The sequence below is a fragment of the Callithrix jacchus genome, chromosome 5 (assembly GCF_049354715.1).
Source record: "Callithrix jacchus isolate 240 chromosome 5, calJac240_pri, whole genome shotgun sequence".
Lineage (NCBI taxonomy): Eukaryota > Metazoa > Chordata > Mammalia > Primates > Cebidae > Callithrix > Callithrix jacchus.
Window position 1 is genome coordinate 89,288,652 of NC_133506.1, and position 18,101 is coordinate 89,306,752.

An 18,101-nucleotide genomic window follows, 5' to 3' on the forward strand; every position below is an offset into this window, starting at 1 on the left:
GACCACTGGGGGGCTTGCTGCAACAGCCCACTGGGCCCCACCCCTGGAGTTTCTGAGTAGTAGGTCTGGAGGGAGTCCTGAGAATTTTCTGCATTTCTAACAAGTTCCCAGGTAATGCTGTTGCTGGTGGTACCAGCATCACCTGGGAACTTCATAGAAATGAGGACCACACTGTTTTAGCAGAACGAGAAAGTGTTCTCAATTTACATAGTGTCCAGCTAATCAAAACCACAGGTAGAAACCAGAGGCACCACCGGCCTACAGACTAACAGATTGTGAGCTCAGTCTGGCAGCCTGGAATGATAAGGATCTGTGTCTGGATCTCTGCTGAGCCCCCGGCTGGCTGTGTGATCTTAGGCAAGTTGGGTAACCTCTCTGAGCTTCAGTTTGCTTATCTGCAAAATGAGGTAATAATAGCCAACGTCTGTGACATGCTTGCTACATATGCCACACACTGTTCTAAGCACTTTACAGGTATCATCACGTTTCATCCTCATAACAAGCCTCTGGGTAGATACTGCTGTTATTCCTCTTGCAGATGAAGAAACTGAGACATGGTAGATTTGCTGGCGAGCAGTAACTGGCACACAGCCAGCAATCTGGGCAGTTGGGACTACACGGCTACGCTTTCATACTAGAAAGCCCCTCTCGCCCCCTTCAGATCCCCCATTGAAGGGCTTCTGGGAGGAAAGCATGATGATTTGTAAAACACTGGCCGATAGAGTGGTACACAGAAGCGCTCAAAAAAGTTTGTGGTTATTGTGAGTTGGTGCCTGGACGTGCACCTATCTGTGTCCTTGTAGTCTGTGCCCAAGGACACCCCAGCATGTGTGTTGACTACTGTACAGACCCACAGAATATCAGACCCCAAGATCATGCCAGGAGGGGGCTGTCCATATTATATGTTCATTCTTGGATCCTTGGATGGGACCAGGTTGTGAATATGCATCACAGAAAACTTATCGGTGAGTGAGGAATTGAGTTGTTTACAAAACCAAGCCCTTGCCGTCTTCCTAGACCTCAGCCTCATCTCATCAGCGCCCCCTGCGGAGTAGGAGGCCGTGGACATGCTGAACACGGAGGCTCGAGAGGATCAGAGACTGCACCGTGCACCACCTAGTGGCCAAAGTGAGCAGGTACCCTAAAAGGCACAACGCCCTGTAATCTGCGGTAAATCATATTCCTTGCGATTCCGCAATCACAAGTAGATTTGGAATGGGCTGGGATCCTGAGACACTATTTATAAGGAGGGCGGTCTATGTAGATGCACTAATTTGAGGGAGGGAGAGGCTGGGAGGGTCTCGCGGAGAAGAGATGTCTTCTCTCTGGTAATCTTGGACTTGAAGGTAACTGCCAGCTGCCATTTTTCTTGCTCTAAGCTTTACTGCAAAGGAGAGAATAAAACGGAGATGCCTTACTAGGAACTCAGGTGGGAAAATAAATGGTTTTCTTAGGAAAGATGCAGAGGCAGCAAGCTGAGGCAAAGTCCAAGAGAGTTGAGGTGTGTTTTTTGTTGTTTGTGGACAGAGTTTTTGCTCTTTTCACCCAAGCCAGAGTGCATTGGCACAATCTCGGCTCACTGCAACCTCTGCCTCTTGGGTTCAAGTAATTCTCCTGCCTCAGCCTCCTGAGTAACTGGAACTACAGGAGCCTACCACCATGCCCAGCTAGCTAATCTTTGTATTTTTGGTAGAGATGGGGTTTCACCATGTTGGCCAGGCTGATCTCGAACTCCTGACCTCAGGTGATCCAGCCGCCTCAGCCTCCCAAAGTGCTGGGATTACAGGCATGAGTCACTGTGCCCAGCTTAAATGAGGTGTTGTTTTTGTTTTTAAAATCAATTTGGTACTACCAGGCATTTGTTTTTTAAAATGGCTGCAGTTGTATATCTTTCTGCAAATATTGCCATGTGGCATTCTGGGCAACCTGGCGTCTGACCCCCTCCTTAGGAAGTGTGTTAGGGGTGTGACCACATTCTGCTCTGGAAGTGCACAGGGCCAGACACCCACTCTCCCAGCTTCCTTTTCCTGTCCCTGACCACCCATGCTTGACTGGGAATCAGGGAAGGACTACACAAAGCAGCAGAGACTAGGATGGCCTTTGCAGCTGTGTCCAGAGGTGATGGATGGCTGTGGCATCTGGACCCAGCAGGGCCTTTAGTTCTGGGATGTGATCTGGCATCCCTTTGACAACACTGCTACGCAGACTCTCCTCTCTGCTGGCCTGAGCACTTGAGTGCCAGGGACTGCCAAACTTCTGTTGGCGTCTAAAACAGAGGCAGCAGCTGATAAGGTCAAGGCCTCAACCACCTCCTGGGGCCACTGTTACCCCTGATGAGGGAGCGCCTTCTTAACGTCCCCATCAGAATCCAGAGGCGAGTTAGCCCACTCATATGAATAGCCCTGGGTCTCCTCAGCCTGACTTCAGCCCGAGCTCTCTCTCATCCACATTCAGCTCAGCATTTCCCTTTGTTCCCAACACTCCCCATTTGTCCTCTGCAGCCTGCTTTCCTGGAGAGTTTACCCTCATTCCTCACCTCTTCACAGACCCTGCCTCCGTGTGCTTACCCCAGTGCAGCCTGGTCCTCCTCTGAGGATACCTCTTTCTCCTCATTCATTCCTCCTGAGCAGGGGCTTCCTGTTTCTTGCTCGGGATGACCAGAGCAGGCCTTGGGTACAGGCTGGCTCCCTACGGCTTCAGTGTTCCAGAAGGAAGCCCACCACTCTTGTTGGCTGCTCCTCAGGTGGGTGGATCACCTGAGGTCAAGAGTTTGAGACCAGCCTGGCCAACATGACGAAACCCCATCTATACTAAAAATACAAAAATTAGCTGGGTGTGGTGGTGTGCACCTATAGTCCCAGCTACTCAGGAGGCTGAGGCAAAAGAATCACTTGAACCCAGGAGGTGGAGGTTGCAGTGAGCCGAGATCGTGCCACTGCACTCCAGCCTGGATGACAGAGCAAGACTCTGTCTAAAATAATAATAATAATACTAATAAAAGAAAATCTGCAACTTGGAAAAGAGAGATCAAGATAAACAAAAATGACCCCCGATGAGACAGAGATAATACAGGGAATGGAAGAACATTTAAAACAAGACAAGTCTACCTAGGATTCTCCAATGCTAATTTCCATATAAGAAAGAGACAGGGATCAAGAACCCTTGAAAATGAAACCTGATTGCGGAGACCGAAAAAAATGTCTTAGAAAGTTTGGAAAACAAAACCAGGAAAATTTCCCAGAAGGAACAAATGTCGGAGAATGGAGTATAAGAAACAAAAGGTAAGTGACCTGGAGGATCAATTCCAGACTTCCAATACTCTCCTGTTAAAGGTTCCAGAAAATAAACATACAGGGGATGCAATTATCAAAAAATTACAGGCACATTTTTCATAGCAAAGGACCCAAGACTTTGAATTAAAAGGGCTCACCTAGTGCCTAGTACAAAGACCCATGCCTAGAAAAGTTACTGCAAACAAGCATGATGAAATAGTCCCCCAGGCTCCCATGGAACACACTGGTTTACTGACTCGCCTGGGGGTGGGGATGGGTGCTAGTGGTCACCACCTGAAGACTTGGCCACATTCCCTCGGGGAGCCAGTCACTAAGGAAACCAAATGAGCTCTCAGATGACTCCGATGCTTTAACTCCACCCTGCTGTGGAGTTAGCTTTTTTTTTTTAATTTTACTTTAAGTTCTGAGATACATGTGCAGAATGGGCAGGTTACATAGGTATACATGTGCCATGGTAGTTTGCTACACCTATCAACCTGTCATCTAGGTTTTAAGCCCCGTATGTATTAGGTATTTGTCCTAATGCTCTCCCTCCCCTTGCCCCGTACCCCCCAGTGTGTGATGTTCCCCTCCCTGGGTCCATGTGTTCTCATTGTTCGACTCCCACTTATGAGTGAGAACATGCAGTGTTTGGTTTTCTTCTCCTGTGTTAGTTTGCTGAGGATGATGGCTTCCAGATTCATCCATGTCCCTGCAAAGGACAGGATCTCATTCTTTTTTATGGCTGTATAGTATTCCATGGTGCGTATATGCCACATTTTCTTATCCAGTCTAGAAGATCAGCTCTTTCTTAGTCCCAGGAACTGGCTTGTGGAAACCAGGGTTTTAAAAAAGCATATATTATATCATTCAAATTTGGATTCAGAAAATGATGTACATTCATGTTCATGGGTGAAAGACATAGTAAAACACGAACCATTACTACCTTGTGAACTTCTTTTCTGGAATATGCACTGTGGCCTCCATCAGTCGTTCTCCAACTTGGGCTGTCAGAGCAAGACTCCATCTAAAAAAATAATAATAATATTTTTTAAAAACCCTGCAACTTGGAAAAGAGAGATCAAGATAAACAAAAATGACCCCCGAGGATACAGAGATAATACAGGGAATGGAAGAACACTTAAAACAAGATAAGTCTTCTCAGGATCTCCTGGAGGCGAAGGAAGGCAGAGGCCTGGGCATGTTTAGCAACTTCCAAAAATGATTCTGACATGCCCAAAGTTTGAAAACCACTGGTGTGGCTAAAAGCACTAAAAAATAGACACAAACAAAAAGCCCTGGGCTTCGCTATTCTGGTTACAGCGACTCTCCTAAGAGGCTTCCTTTTCAACCAGCATTTTCCCCAGTCTGCCACATCGAGAGGCCAACATGGGTCACCCATGGCAGGGGAGGAGCAGGTGTGCTAAGCAGTAGCTGTGGTTTTAAAATGCTTTTCTTTTCACCATCATCCTTCTTTATCCCTCAGTTTCTTTCCACTGCAGCCCCGGAGGTAGGAAGTGGGCCATTCTCACATTGCTGTAAAGGAATATCTCAGACTGAGTAATTTATAAAGAAAGAGGTTTCATTGGCTCACAGTTCTACAGGCTGTACAGGAAGCGTATCAGCATCTGCTACTGGGGAGGCCTCAGGAAGCTTCCCACCACGGCAGAAGGTGAATGGGGAGCAGATACATCAAATGGTGAAAGCAGGAGGAAGAGGAGCCGGAGGTGTCACACACTTTTTTTTTGCTCTGTCACCCAAACTGGAGTGCAGTGGCACGATCTTGGCTCACCGTAAGTCTGCCACCTTTTTGAAAGTGCAGAAAGGAGATTCCACTCACTGGCATCCACTACCCTACAACAAACTCAGGGGCAGCAAAGGGGGAGTGTCTGAGGGTCAAGAGGTGGATCATTTACACCAGGCCCTGTGAAACATGGAGCTGGGATCTTCCCCTCAATTCTGTGAGGCTCGAAAGCTGATGTGGTTTGGATTGGCATTCTGCCCAAACCTCATGGTGAAGTGGAATCCCAGTGTTGGAGGTAGGGACTGGTGGGAGGTGACTGGGTCATGGGGGTGGGTTTCTCATGAATGATTTAGTACCACCCCCCCAGTACGGTCCTCAAGACAGTGGGTGAGTTCTTACAAGAGCCAGTTGTTTAAAAGTGTGTGGCACCAGCTGGTGCGGTGGCTCATGCCTGTAATCCCAGCACTTTGGGAGGCCGAGGCAGGCAAATCGCCTGAGGTTAGGAGTTCGAGACCAGCCTGGCCAATATGGTGAAACCCTGTCTCTACTAAAAATACGAAAGTTAGCTGGGCCTGGTGATGGGTACCTGTAATCCCAGCTACTCAGGAGGCTGAAGCAGGAGAATCCCTTGAGCCCAGGAGGCAGAGGTTGCAGTAAGCCTAGATTGAGCCACTGGACTCCAGCCTGGGCGACAACAGAACAAGACTCCGTCTCAAAAACAACAACAACAACAACAACAACAAAAAGTAAGGACAGCTGGTGGGCACTCTCTTCTCTGCCTCCTTGAAACATCTGAAATCCCCCCTTTTAGCTCACCAATGGGACAAACAGTTCCATGTTGCCCATTCCCAAGAACCTCTCTGCAGTGACAGGCGCTTCCCTTCACACTGTCTACTAATGCGTTAGTCAAATGGCTCAGCTATGCTGTGGAGTCAACCCAGGCGTCTCAGGCTTAACACGGGGATTTTTAACTCGTGGGAAGTCCCTTCTGAGTCGAGTGACTTCCCAGGTCAGCTGCCTTCTGTGTGGTGTCCCCATGATTCAGGCTGCTTTCTTTCTGTACCATCTCAGTAAATGGCCTCCACAGTCGCCAATCACTGAATCCAAGGGAGAAGGTGCTGGAGGAGCGTGTTCTGCTTCTCCAGGCTTTGGCTCAGAAACAACCCATGTCGCTTCCACTCCCATTGGCCAGAATTAGTCACATGGCCCCAACCTAACTGCGGTGGTGGCTGGGAGTGCTGTCAGGAATTCCTGAGTACCCAGAAAGAAGGAAATGCAAAAAGATCTGGTGAAATATAGCATTATCTTTGCCATAACAAACATCTTTCTTTGTTGATTTTTTTAAAATCAAAGGCAATACTTGCAGATAAAACTGTTATATCTCCTCTTAGAGAATATTTCGTTGGCATGTTAAAGGCCTCTGAAAAGTCTTGCAGTAAAAACTTTTATTTAATCTGGCATTTCCCAGATTGGTGATTGAGCCCTTTTAAACAATTTAATAGCTCTTGGAACCAATATTCTGAGGCGTAAACTTTGGGAAATTGCCCTAAATGAGTCAACCAGTGAGTCCAAATCTTTGGGGGAAATAATGATGATCAAAGAGATGAGTAATTTGTTCTACAACAGTAGGGTATGGCTGGGCACAGCAGCTCATGTCTGCAATTCCAACACTTTGAGTCTGAGGTGGGTGGATCACCTGAGGTCAAGAGTTCGAGACCAGCCTGGCCAACATGGTGAAACCCTGTCTCTACTAAAAATACACAAATTAGCTAGGCGTGGTGGCGAGTACCTATAATCCCAGCTACTAGGGAGGCTGAGGCAGGAGAATCTCTAGAACTCGGGAGGTGGAAGTTGCAGTGAGCAGAGATCATGCCACCACACTCCAGCCTAGGCAACAGAGCAAGACTCCACCTCAAAAACAAACAAACAAAAAAGTAGGGGATGAATGAGACCTGGAGCTGAGAGAGGGAGAGGATAACACTGGGGAAATTTTCTCGAGATGGGAAAGGCCTGGGAAGCAATGACTGGCCCAGAGAGGAAGGCGATTCAGCCCAGGCCACAAGCAGTAGGGCCCCGGGGCCGATGCAGCTATAAACCAGGAGAGTCGGAACAGCCGATGTCAAGAGTTGGGAGGCTCTCTCTGTGCCAACTCATAGGCCTGCGTAGCTAGAGGAATCTTAGGACTCAAACTGCCTTCTTCATTTTATAGACAAGAGTAGGGGCTTAGAAGAATGTAGTGGTTTTTTTTTTCTTCAAGTAATTAATATTCATGAAAGACAATCTAGATTAAGCACAAAGATTAAAAAAAAAAAAGAAAAAGAAAAAGAAACCCCACCATCTTCTGGCCAGGTGCCACGGTTCACGCCTCTAATTCCAGCACTTCGGGAGGCTGACACAGGTAGATTGCTTGGGCCAGAAGTTTGAGACCAGCCTGGTCAACAGAATGAGACCCCATCTCTAAAAAAGAATTTAAAAATTAGCTGGGCTTGGTGGCACATGCCTATAGTCCCAGCTACTCAGGAGGCTGAGATAGGAGGATCATCTGAACCCAGGAAATTGAGGATGTAGTAAGCTGCGATCCCACCACTGCACTCCACCCTAGGAGGGCAACTGAGCAAGATCTTGTCTCAAAAAATATATAAACAAAAACATATTCCACCTTGTAAAGGTAAGTGATTTATTCTGAAGCACACAACTGCCACCAGGTGGCACCAAACCTAGCTGGCCTGGGCTGATGGGGCACCCCAGCTGTGCAGGCTCTCCAAGTCCACTTTAACCTCAAAATAAGGCAGGTCCGTACATCGTATGGTTGTATTTCTGGACCCCACTTACTGGTTATGAAAAGATTTTACCATTTATTTGATCGGTCTTGCTAATTGTGCTGTACAAATCTTCCATATCTTAAATTTTGGGGAGTCTATTTGACTAGTAAGAAAGATGGTTAAAATACCCATCGTTGACAATTTTTCCTTGTAGTTCAGATTTGGGCTTATATATTTTGAAGCTATGGTGTTAGGTGTTTAAGGGTTCACTCCTGATAGTCAATTATTCTTTTGATCAAAATGAAATATCTTTTTCTGTCCCATTTGATCCTTTTCTCTTTAAATTACTTAGAATCTATCTACAGCCATAGCACTCTGAATGTGCCTGATCTTGTCTGAATTCTACAGAATCTGATTGGTATTGCTAAACCAGAATTTTGTTAACATTTGTTTGATATATCTTTTTCTATGTATTTTTCTAAAAAAAATTTTGAGACAGGGTCTCACTCTGTTGCCCAGGCTGGAATGCAGTGGCATGGTCATGGCTCACAGCAGCCTGGACCTCCCCGGGCTCATGTGATCCTCTCACCTCAACCTCACAAGCAGCTGGGACTACAGGTGCACACCACCACACCCCTAATTGTTGTATTTTTTTGTAGAGACGATGTCTCTCTATGTTGCCCAGGCTGGTCTTGAACTCCTGGGCTCAAGTAATCCACCCACCTTGGCCTCCCAAAGTGCTGGGATTACAAATGTGAACCACTGTGTCTGGCCCATGCTGTCTTAATTATAATACTATAGCATTTGGAAGGATAATGCCCCAATATTATTATTCTTCAGAGCTCTCCTAGTCATTGGTCATTGTTCTTTATGCAGTTCCACAAGAAACCTATTTAGATTTTTACTGAAGTCACATATGACATCTTTACAGTGTTGAGTTTTTCTGTCCCTGTTTTTTTTTTTGTTTTGTTTTGTTTTTTTAAGCAGGATCTCACTCTGTCACCCATGCTGGAGTGCAGTGGCCTGATCACAGCTCACTGCAGCCTTCACCTCTTGGCTTACACAATCCTCCCACCTTGGCCGCCAGAGTAGCTGGGACTACAGGCGCACACTACCACGCCCCGCTAATTTTTGTATTTTTTTTTTTTTAGACGGAATTTCACTCTTGTTGCCCAGGTTGGAGTGCAGTGGCATGATCTTGGCTCACTGCAACCTCCGCCTTTGGGTTTCAAGCGACGTTCCTGCTTCAGCCTCCCGAGTAGCTGGGATTACAGGCACGCAACACCATGCCCAGCCAATTTTTTTATTTTTAGTAGAGATGGGGTTTTACCATGTTGGCCAGGCTGGTCTCCAACTCCTGACCTTGTGTTCCACCCACCTTGGCCTTCCAAAGTGTTGGGATTACAGGCATGAGCCACTGTGCCTGGCCTAATTTTTATATTCTGTTTTAGAGATGGGAGTCTTGCCATGTTGCCCAGGCTGATCTGGAACTCCTGGGCTCAAGCAATCTGCCTGCCTCAGCCTCCCAAAGTGCTAGGATTACAGGCATGAGCCACTGGACCCAGCCTACTGACCCATCCATCATTTGTAATATCTAAAGACTGAGAACAACCGAAACCTCCATCACTAAGGGATGGGTGAGTAAATTATATATTCATACAAAGGGATACTAGACAATGTGAAAAAATATTAGCACCTATGTGCTGATATGGAAAGATCTTCAAGATATACTGCTAAGGTACACAATAAAAAGATATATACAGCCAGGCACAGTGGCTCGCACCTATAATCCCAGCATTTTGGGAGGCCGAGGCATGCGGATCATGAGGTCAGGAGGTTGAGATCATCCTGGCTAACATGGTGAAACTATCTCTACTAAAAATACAAAAAATTAGCCGGGTGTGGTGGTGGGCACCTGTAATCCCAGCTACTCAGGAGGCTGAGGCAGGAGAATAGCTTGAACCCAGGAGGCAGAGGTTGCAGTCAGCTGAGATCATGCCACTGCACTCCAGCTTGGGTGACAGAGCTGACTCAGTCTCAAAAAAAAAAAAAAAGACATATACAAGAATGTTCATAATCATCTTATTCGTAATAGCTAAAACTGATCATTCAAATGTCCACCAACATGTAAAGTATGGTGTATTCATATAATGAAATGCTACACAACAAAGAACAAATAACTAATATACCCAACGACATGGATGGTCTCAAACAATATTGAGTCAAAGAAGTCAGACACAAAGAGAACACAGTGCATGGTTCCATTTCTATGAAGAGTAAGAGGAGGTAGATCGAATCTATGGTGATGGTAGCCAGAGGGGTGTTACCCCCTGGGGAATGGGGAGGTGTGTCTGGACTGAAAGGGACAGAGGACCTCCTGGGGAGGTGGAAATGCTCCATGTCTAGATCTGGAAGGTGGTTATACTGGCTCTTATAATGTACATAAAAAATCGCTTAATTGCATTTTCGGTGATTTAAGATCTATGCATTTTACTGTATGCAAATTATATCTTAATTTTTCTTTCCTTTTTTTTTTGGAGACAGGGTTTGGCTTTGTTCCCCAGGCTCAAGTGATCTTCCCACCTCAACCTCCCAAGTAGCTGGGCCTACAGGCACACACCATTATGCTCAGCTAATTTTTGTATTTTTAGTAGAGACAGGTTTCACCATGTTAGCCAGGATGCTCTCGATCTCTCATCTTCGTGATCCGTCCACCTTGGCCTCCCAAAGTGCTGGGATTACAGGCGTGAGCCACCTTGCCCGGCTCCTAATCTTTCATTTTTTTTCAAGAGACAGGGTTTCACTATGTTGCCTAGGCTGACCTTGAACTTCTGGGCTCAAGTTATCCTCCTGCCTCATCCTCTAGAGTACCTGGGACTACAGGTGTGTGCCACCATACCCGGCTTTATACATTAACTTTTAAAAATGCATATTGCTAAAAAGAGAGAAAAAAAACAAGATCCAGACTAGTGTGCACAGTAAGTGCATTAAAAATTGGGAGAAAGAATATAAAATCAAATATCTTACCAATAAGTGCAGAGTAGTAAAAAATTAAAAAGAAAGAAAAAATCTAAAGTCATGTTTGCTTAAACGATGATTGCAAGGTTACCCTCGAGTCTGAAGGAGACAATCTGCTTTGGTGGTGGATTTACCAGAAGGGTCCAGGGAGGGGAGAAAGAGGCTTTTCACCTTTTTATCGTTTTGGACTTTTGAATCCTAAGCAAAAATTACTCATTCAAACAATTTTAGAAGTTTAAATTAAGAAAGAATCCAGCCTGAGAACTGCTGCACTTGAATAGGTGAGTTCATGCCATTTACTTCTGGCATTTCAATTTTTCCTCTATCCTATATTTGTACTTCTCGTTTACCAGGTTTTTCCCTCTTTCATATGGTTAGTGGGTTGAATTTTGTTATTCCATTCCCCACCTGAGCCCAGCAAATTGAAAGGTTCTGTCTGTCCTGCGGTCACCCCCAACTTAACCCACCTACTTAAGCTCATTGTTTCACCATGTCTAGAGTTGGCCATTATCTATAACCTCCCACCAAGAAGGTCAAGAGCCCTTGCAGATATCTGCCTTCTACTCTTTCCCTCAGCACCCCTCTCCCTATATATTTTGGAATTTTAGACTCAAATTTGGCAGGGAGAAGGTTTTAAAGAGAAATTAATGGAAATACTTAATTTTAAATAATTTTACTAGGTGTGGTGGCTCCCACCTCTAATCTCAGAGCTTTAGGAGACCAAGGTGGGAGGATCACTTGAGCCCAGGAGTTTGAGACCCTATTTCTAAAAAAAAAAAAAAACTTAGCTAGGTGTGGTAGCATACATCTATAATCCCAGCCAATTGGGAGGCTGAGGCAGGAGGATCATTTGAGCCCAGGAGTTCGAGGCTGCAGTAAGCTATAATTGGGCCACTGTACTCTAGCCTGGGTGACACAGTAAGATTGTCTCTAAAATAAACAAACTTCTATACTTACCATTGTGGGTCTTAGTGCCCCATTACCTTCTCCTGAATTCCTTTTTATTATATATCTACCAGTAATTCCTTTGTTGTAGGTTTGTGGGTGATAATCTTTTTAAATTCTTTTATACTGTATTTGAAAATGTTGGCCAAGCATGGTGGCTTACGCTTCTAATTCCAGCACTTTGGGAGGCCAAGGTGGGAGGATCGCTTGTGCTCAGGAGTTTGAGACCAGCCTGGGCCACATAAGTGAGACTCCTATCTCTACAAAAAAATTTTTAAAAATTAGCTGGGCATGGTGGCACTCACCTGTAGTCCCAGCTACTCAGGAGGCTGAAACAGGAGGATCACTTAAGCCCAGGATCTTGGAAAGAGTCCATGTCCTGGCCTTTTCCAGCTCCATGGCCTCATCCTCTTCCTTTCTGCAACCAATCAGATGTTTTGCACAGGACTGTGACCTTTGTAACTTCCCTTAAGCCTCTGGTTGGCTGCTGTCTGCAACCAACTGATTGCGGGCTACCACTTCATTTACATGAGGGGAGCATGAAGTAGCCAGTGGGAGACTTCCAGCGGGTATTTGGACCCAAGATTCTGTATCTGGGCCTTGAGCCACTGCTCAGTCCGCTCCCATACTGTGGAGTGTACTTCTGTTTTCAATAAATCCCTTTTATTCCTTTGATGCTTCATTCTTTCTTTGCTTTTCTGGGCGTTTTGTCCAATTATTTGTTTAAAACAACAAGAACCTGGGCAAGTTGCAGTCACAACCCTCTACGGGTGATACAATGACACCTCGCTGCTCATTTTTTTGCCCTTGGAATTGGCTGGGTCCAAGACTCTGCACCTCAGAGGTGTGTGTCCAGTGGTCACTCCTGGGGCCCTGTGAGGCCTGAGGGGAGCAGGATCGGATGGTAGCAAGTGGAGCCTGTAGAGGGCAGGAGCCAACCTGAATGCAGCCCTTGCTAAGCTGTCCTGGGGCGGGTGAGCCCTTGGGGTCCTCCCTTGTAAGCTGCCCCCAGCCTGGTGCTGCAAAAGCAAGTGGAGCCTCATCTGACTTCTCCATAGAGAGGGCACAGGGGAAGGAGCAGGCGTGTTTGGAGGATCGCAAAGTCCAAGCAGATATCAGCTGAGCTCATTCCACACGCCGCTGAGCCGCGCTCTCTGGGGCACTCCCAGCCCTCTGTTGGCCTCAATAGCATTTCTACCCTCCTGGGTTTCCTGGTCCAGTATCCCACCTACTATACACGTGTCCTGAGCTCTGCTTTGGAGCCCAGTTCTCACCATGTGGCATGTTTGTCCCAGCTGGCCATCTTCCTGGAATTCAGCCCAAATCAAATACTTTGGGGAACTTCCTGCAAGGTTTCAAAAAAGCTTTTCTGACACACAGCCACCATGGAGGGTGTTCCAGTCCCGGACCCTGCTGTGGACATGAGGACACCCATCCCCAATCAGCTGAGCCAGCTACAAGGGCCTCACAGTCCAGCCCCGGCCACCCAGGAGGACAGTAGCACAGCCTGAGAATAGTATTTGGATCTTTAAGAAAATGAGACTGACTCCAAAATCGAAAACTACCTTTATTGTGGTTGGCTCGACATGAGATGCCACCATCACTCAGCAGAATTATAAAACTGTACAGGAGGTAAAAAATAGGCCGTTTAACTTAGATAATGACCCTCATGTCTTGAAGCTTTAAAAATATACATAAAAGTTGTACAATCTAGCAGTTTATAAAATATAAAGCTAAAAAGAGGATTTCGGGTTCCACAAAGAGGACTGTATTATACAATTAACACATATTAATTAAACAATTAACCATCCATATAGAAGACACAACGGCACAGAATTCTTAAAAATCACCTAAAAAGAAACATGTTACCCTGACCAAATTAATCACCCTTTAGTAATAAGACTACCATAAAGGATCCATCCCATGGAAGGCTACCGTATCACTTTTCGTTTTCCACTTTTAAAATGGTCAGGGGTGTTGTCCAAAACAAATCTGATGTGTTTTAAGCAAGTACAATTGTAACTGAATACATTTCAGAGTAAAAATTAAATAAATATAAATAGGTTAAATAAATAGGTCATTGCAAAGAGAACACTACACAAGGTTTGCATCTGAGAATGCAGCATAGGTAACTGGTAATGCTTTCTAGGTAAGTGGGGACCCCCCGTCACAGCTTCAGGGACACTGAAAAGGAATACTGTATCCACCAAACATACACACAGTACACAAGGGAGGTGGGGGGCTTGGCTAAAGTGCCGGTTAAGGCTGTTCCAGTGGGAGGCTCATTGCAGACACGTTCTTTTTGGTTTTCCAATGTCGACAGAAAAGATTTAAGTGCCAGTACAAAAAAATCAGAACCAGGGAAAAATCACTGTTTCATAAAGTAAACAAAGTAGAGGAGGGGAGCAGACACTTGGGTTTAAAGGATGATGTCCAACCCGGGAAGGTGGAATTTCGGCTTGCCTGGAGAGGACGACTGATGACTTCCTGCCAGGAGAAGCCAAGGCCAGGACACAGTCAACTAAAACGACTCCAGGATGGTGAAGGAAGGGGCAAGGAAAAGAAATGCTGGGAAATACAAAGAAAGGCAATTTCAGACAAGAAAAGCAGAGAGAGAAAGTGAAATGGGGAACTTAAAGAGGCTCCTTCCAGGGCACTGGGCTTTCTCTTTCAGCACAGAAGGCTGCGAAAGTACAGCTGTCCCCCTTCCCAGAGGATCACAAGGCCGAGGATCCAGTGGGCACACCATGAGGATCCATGGAAAGGACAGAGAATGGAACAGCTCCGGGAAAGCCAAACCTGGCCAAAGTCCTAACTTCCTGAAAAGAAAGCGGCCAGAGGAGAAAGCTGTACAATCCAAAGCCCCTCATCTGCATGAGTAAGTTCGTTCAGCAACTAATTAATCTCTCTCACTGCAGCGAGAAAGAATTGCCAAAGATAACTGAATCGCATGCACACAAAACCTTACAAAGGCTCAGGGGCAACTCTGATAAGGCCCTTTCTTCTAGAGTTGGTGGGAAGAAAATGCCAGATCTGCCAGATCCACTCACCTGCAGATCTTCCAGAACATCTATCTGTAACTGATCAGAGTGATGTCTCCTTGGAAAGACCTCTGACCACCACTGGACTGAGAACACGGCGGAAGGGGAGGACACCTACGCACCCAGGATTTCATACTTCAGCCGCTAGACTGCTTTATGGCTAATCAGGGAATACCAATGCTCCTGAAGTGAAAATGCTTTGGTGCTTAATGACTTGTGGAGCGCTTCAAAACTGAAATTAAAAAGACTCAAGAAGCAACAAGAGAAATTCTGGCACACGTGCCCAAGAGAGGTTCAATACAAGGTTCAAGACAAGATTTAAATAAATCATAGTGTCCTTTGGATTCCTAACAGATGCGACCAAGTTCCGTCTTAAAGATGAAGATAGCGTATAATACATCTGAAAAGTTCAACAGCCTTCCAGGATTGGAGAAGTTCCATAACCTGAACTACAGATCAACAGCCTTCCAGGATTGGAGAAGTTCCATAACCTGAACTACAGATCAAACAGCTCAGCTGCAACATGATACACAATACTACAGAGCTATTCTGGCCTGAAGAAAAGAACTTTCCACTTGCGGAGCACAGTGGGAAACCAGAATTCTTGAGACTAGAACTGGATACACCAGATGATACCCAAGGTGTTTTCTTGACAAGTACCCACAAGAGATCTCTTCAAACAACGCTCCCCCCTCCCCCTTAGAAGACTGATGGGAACCTGGGCTCCTAAAGGTGATGAAGAGGAGGGACCAGAGGTGACTGGACCAGATCCCACTGATTCTGGGACAGAAGAGATGCAAACTGTGAACACACTCCCTTTCCCACACATGTAGGTTTCTTAGTGGCAGCAACACTTTTTTACTGTTGTCTCTCATCACAAGTTTTAGGAAAGCAGAAGTTTTGCCTGTCTTGTTCATCACTGTATCCCCAGCACGCTATATCCTGCCTAGCTCAATACAGTAAGTCTTCAAATAAAATACACTGAATAAATGATTTTGAGAAATCTGGGTGGTTAGAAACTCATGATAAGCAGAAAAGGCATTTGAAACAGTTGTCTCTAGGCAAGTGGGGCTAAAACAGGGAGATGACACAAAAGTGGGCCACTAGAAATCACCTGGGTACTCCCCAAGAGAAAACCCTGGGCCGAGAGTGAGGTGAGCAGCAGTCCCTGTGGCAGTCCTGTTCAATCACTAGTGACACCTTCTGATCCTGTCTTGGGTTACTGCCAAAGCCCACAGGTAAAGCACCTTGCAGCCGTGTGGGGAGCTTTGTCTCAGGCCACCTGGCATGCGGCATCTGAGCAGCAAGAAACGCAGTCTGGCCACGTTTCTGAAAAATGTATAGCCTTGCTTAGAAGATGCCAAGGACACTGACCGAGCGCCAAGGTTCCAAGGCCTAAGTGGGGTAATCAATGAGATTTAAGGATGTAGGATCATGTTAATAGTAAAGAAAAAGGTCACTTTAGCTATGATGAAAGGAAGGGAGCTGAATTCTACAAAAGCAGAATAAGAGCTTTTGCTGAGTAACCATGATACGAACACACAATCAGAAAACATCTTACAACATGAAGAAACAGTGATTTTTCTGTGAGTGAGTAAAATTCAACAATCCCATTCTTAATACTGAATGGAGTCTCTGAGTTCACCAGGCCAGAGCTGCAATGATCCCCCCACTGGCTGGAGAAAGTAAACGGACAGTATCTTACACAGTGTGCTGATTGCATTTTAACCTCTAAGGCTCTCGGGAGAGAAAAAACAAAGTTTTGACTGAAATGAAAGCTAAAAATTATGTGAATTTTAGAAAAAAAAAAAAAACCATGGTACAAACATAATTTAAAGACTATTACTTTGATATTGTTTAATACATTTACATAGTGTTGCTATAACGTTTTACTCTTCAGCATTAGAGAATGTTCTATATATGAACACTCTTTCTTGAGGGCATGGTGATTTTTGGTACCACAAAAAAATAGAAGATGTATTCTCTCTTGCATTTATTCTTCATGAGTAAGCTTCACATTTAGCTTACTTATGCTGATGCAGCATTCCACAGTATAATCAAAATAGAGTTAGTAAAATTTGCCAAGAAAAACAACGAAGCAGGCCCATGAAGCGCAGTGACCCTGGCCTTGGCCACCCACCCTGGCCCTGACTCAACACGAGCCTCTTGTTCCATAAGCCTTGGGGACGGAGGAGGTTGACTGCCTACTTACCGGCCCAGGGCTTTCTCCTGGTGACCAGGAGGGTCCCATTCAGCAGCCTCCCTCTAGTCCTGAAGACTAGCCCCTGTCTGCTCTCCTTGAAGACCAGGGAACTCTTTACCTCTTGTCCCAAGCACTCCTGAACAACACCCCCAGATGACCCCCAGGACACATCCACCAAAGGCCACTGTTCTAGCCACTGGCACTGGGCCACCACTGCCTCCAGAACAGAGCAGCCTCTTCATTTCTGAGACCTGCAGATACAACCCCACCTGCTGGCATGCATAGCTGACCAGTCTCTGACGCCTCATGCTCACAGCTCCTGCTGCCTCTACAGAAACACTAGTTAACAGTGACCTGGGCTACTATAAGGCAACTCCTACCCCAGGACAACACCCTCTGAACTCTGTCCTCCCCTGCTTCAGCATCCCTCACCTCACAAGTCCGGTCTCCAGTGAAGGCTGCACTTGGTGCGTCTCAGCCTAGCTGTCCCAGCATGCAAGCAAAATGCAGGACTCCTTCCTCTTCCTTCCTGAAAGGCCCATAGACTAACATTAAGCAGGAATTTTTAAAAATGAAAGTCTGAAGCAAGTTTAACCAGTAGAAGGTTGGAAGGTGCTACTTGCGCTGTCTCTGAGACCTCCTTTGCAGACATCCCTGACTGTAAGGCTTTGGGGCCAGCATCTTCCCAGCTCCCTGCAGGCCATGAGGGGCCACTTCTCCCACTTCCTGGGGTCAGCACTGTCCACTGTGGGCTGCAGAGAAGGCAGCTCAAGGCACTTGGTTTGGGAAGCCTGGTCTCCCTGCAAAGCTGGGAGACATCAAGCTCTGGACTGTGGTGACCAGACCCGTAGTCACACCTGGGGCCACCAGAACAGAGGGGCCGCCCTGGCTCAGAGGGCATCTGGAGTCACTGGGGGCTGGGGCTCCAGGGGCTCGTGGAAGTAGTAGGGCTGGAAGAGTCGCTCGTGGCTGCACAGCTCCATGACCCGGTAGGTGTGTGCGAGGAGGTGGGGGAAGCGAGATGTGAAGTAGCACACGAAGTCATCGGGGAGGGAGCCCAGCGTCTCCCGAACCTCTGGAGGCAGCTCCCTGTAGTGGTGCTTCTGTAAAGGGAGG

General features: G+C 46.3%; 2 protein-coding genes across 5 annotated transcripts in view; both read right to left on the reverse strand.

Annotated features, from left to right (window-relative positions):
• Window positions 1–17,618, reverse strand: part of ICAM2 (intercellular adhesion molecule 2) — a 39,258-nt gene extending 21,640 nt beyond the window's left edge. The window contains exons 1-2 of the mRNA XM_008996904.5: window positions 17,418–17,618; window positions 4,219–4,299 (exon numbers count right to left, since the gene is read on the reverse strand). The gene's annotated coding sequence lies outside the window, so the exon portion shown is untranslated. The remainder of the gene's footprint in view (window positions 1–4,218; window positions 4,300–17,417) is intronic.
• ERN1 (endoplasmic reticulum to nucleus signaling 1) overlaps window positions 13,289–18,101 on the reverse strand; it is a 96,683-nt gene continuing 91,870 nt past the window's right edge. For all 4 annotated transcript variants that reach the window (XM_035300452.3, XM_078373536.1, XM_078373535.1 and 1 more), the window contains one exon: window positions 13,289–18,088. In XM_035300452.3, the coding sequence (XP_035156343.3) occupies window positions 17,876–18,088 (213 nt within the window). In that variant the 3' untranslated portion in view covers window positions 13,289–17,875. The remainder of the gene's footprint in view (window positions 18,089–18,101) is intronic.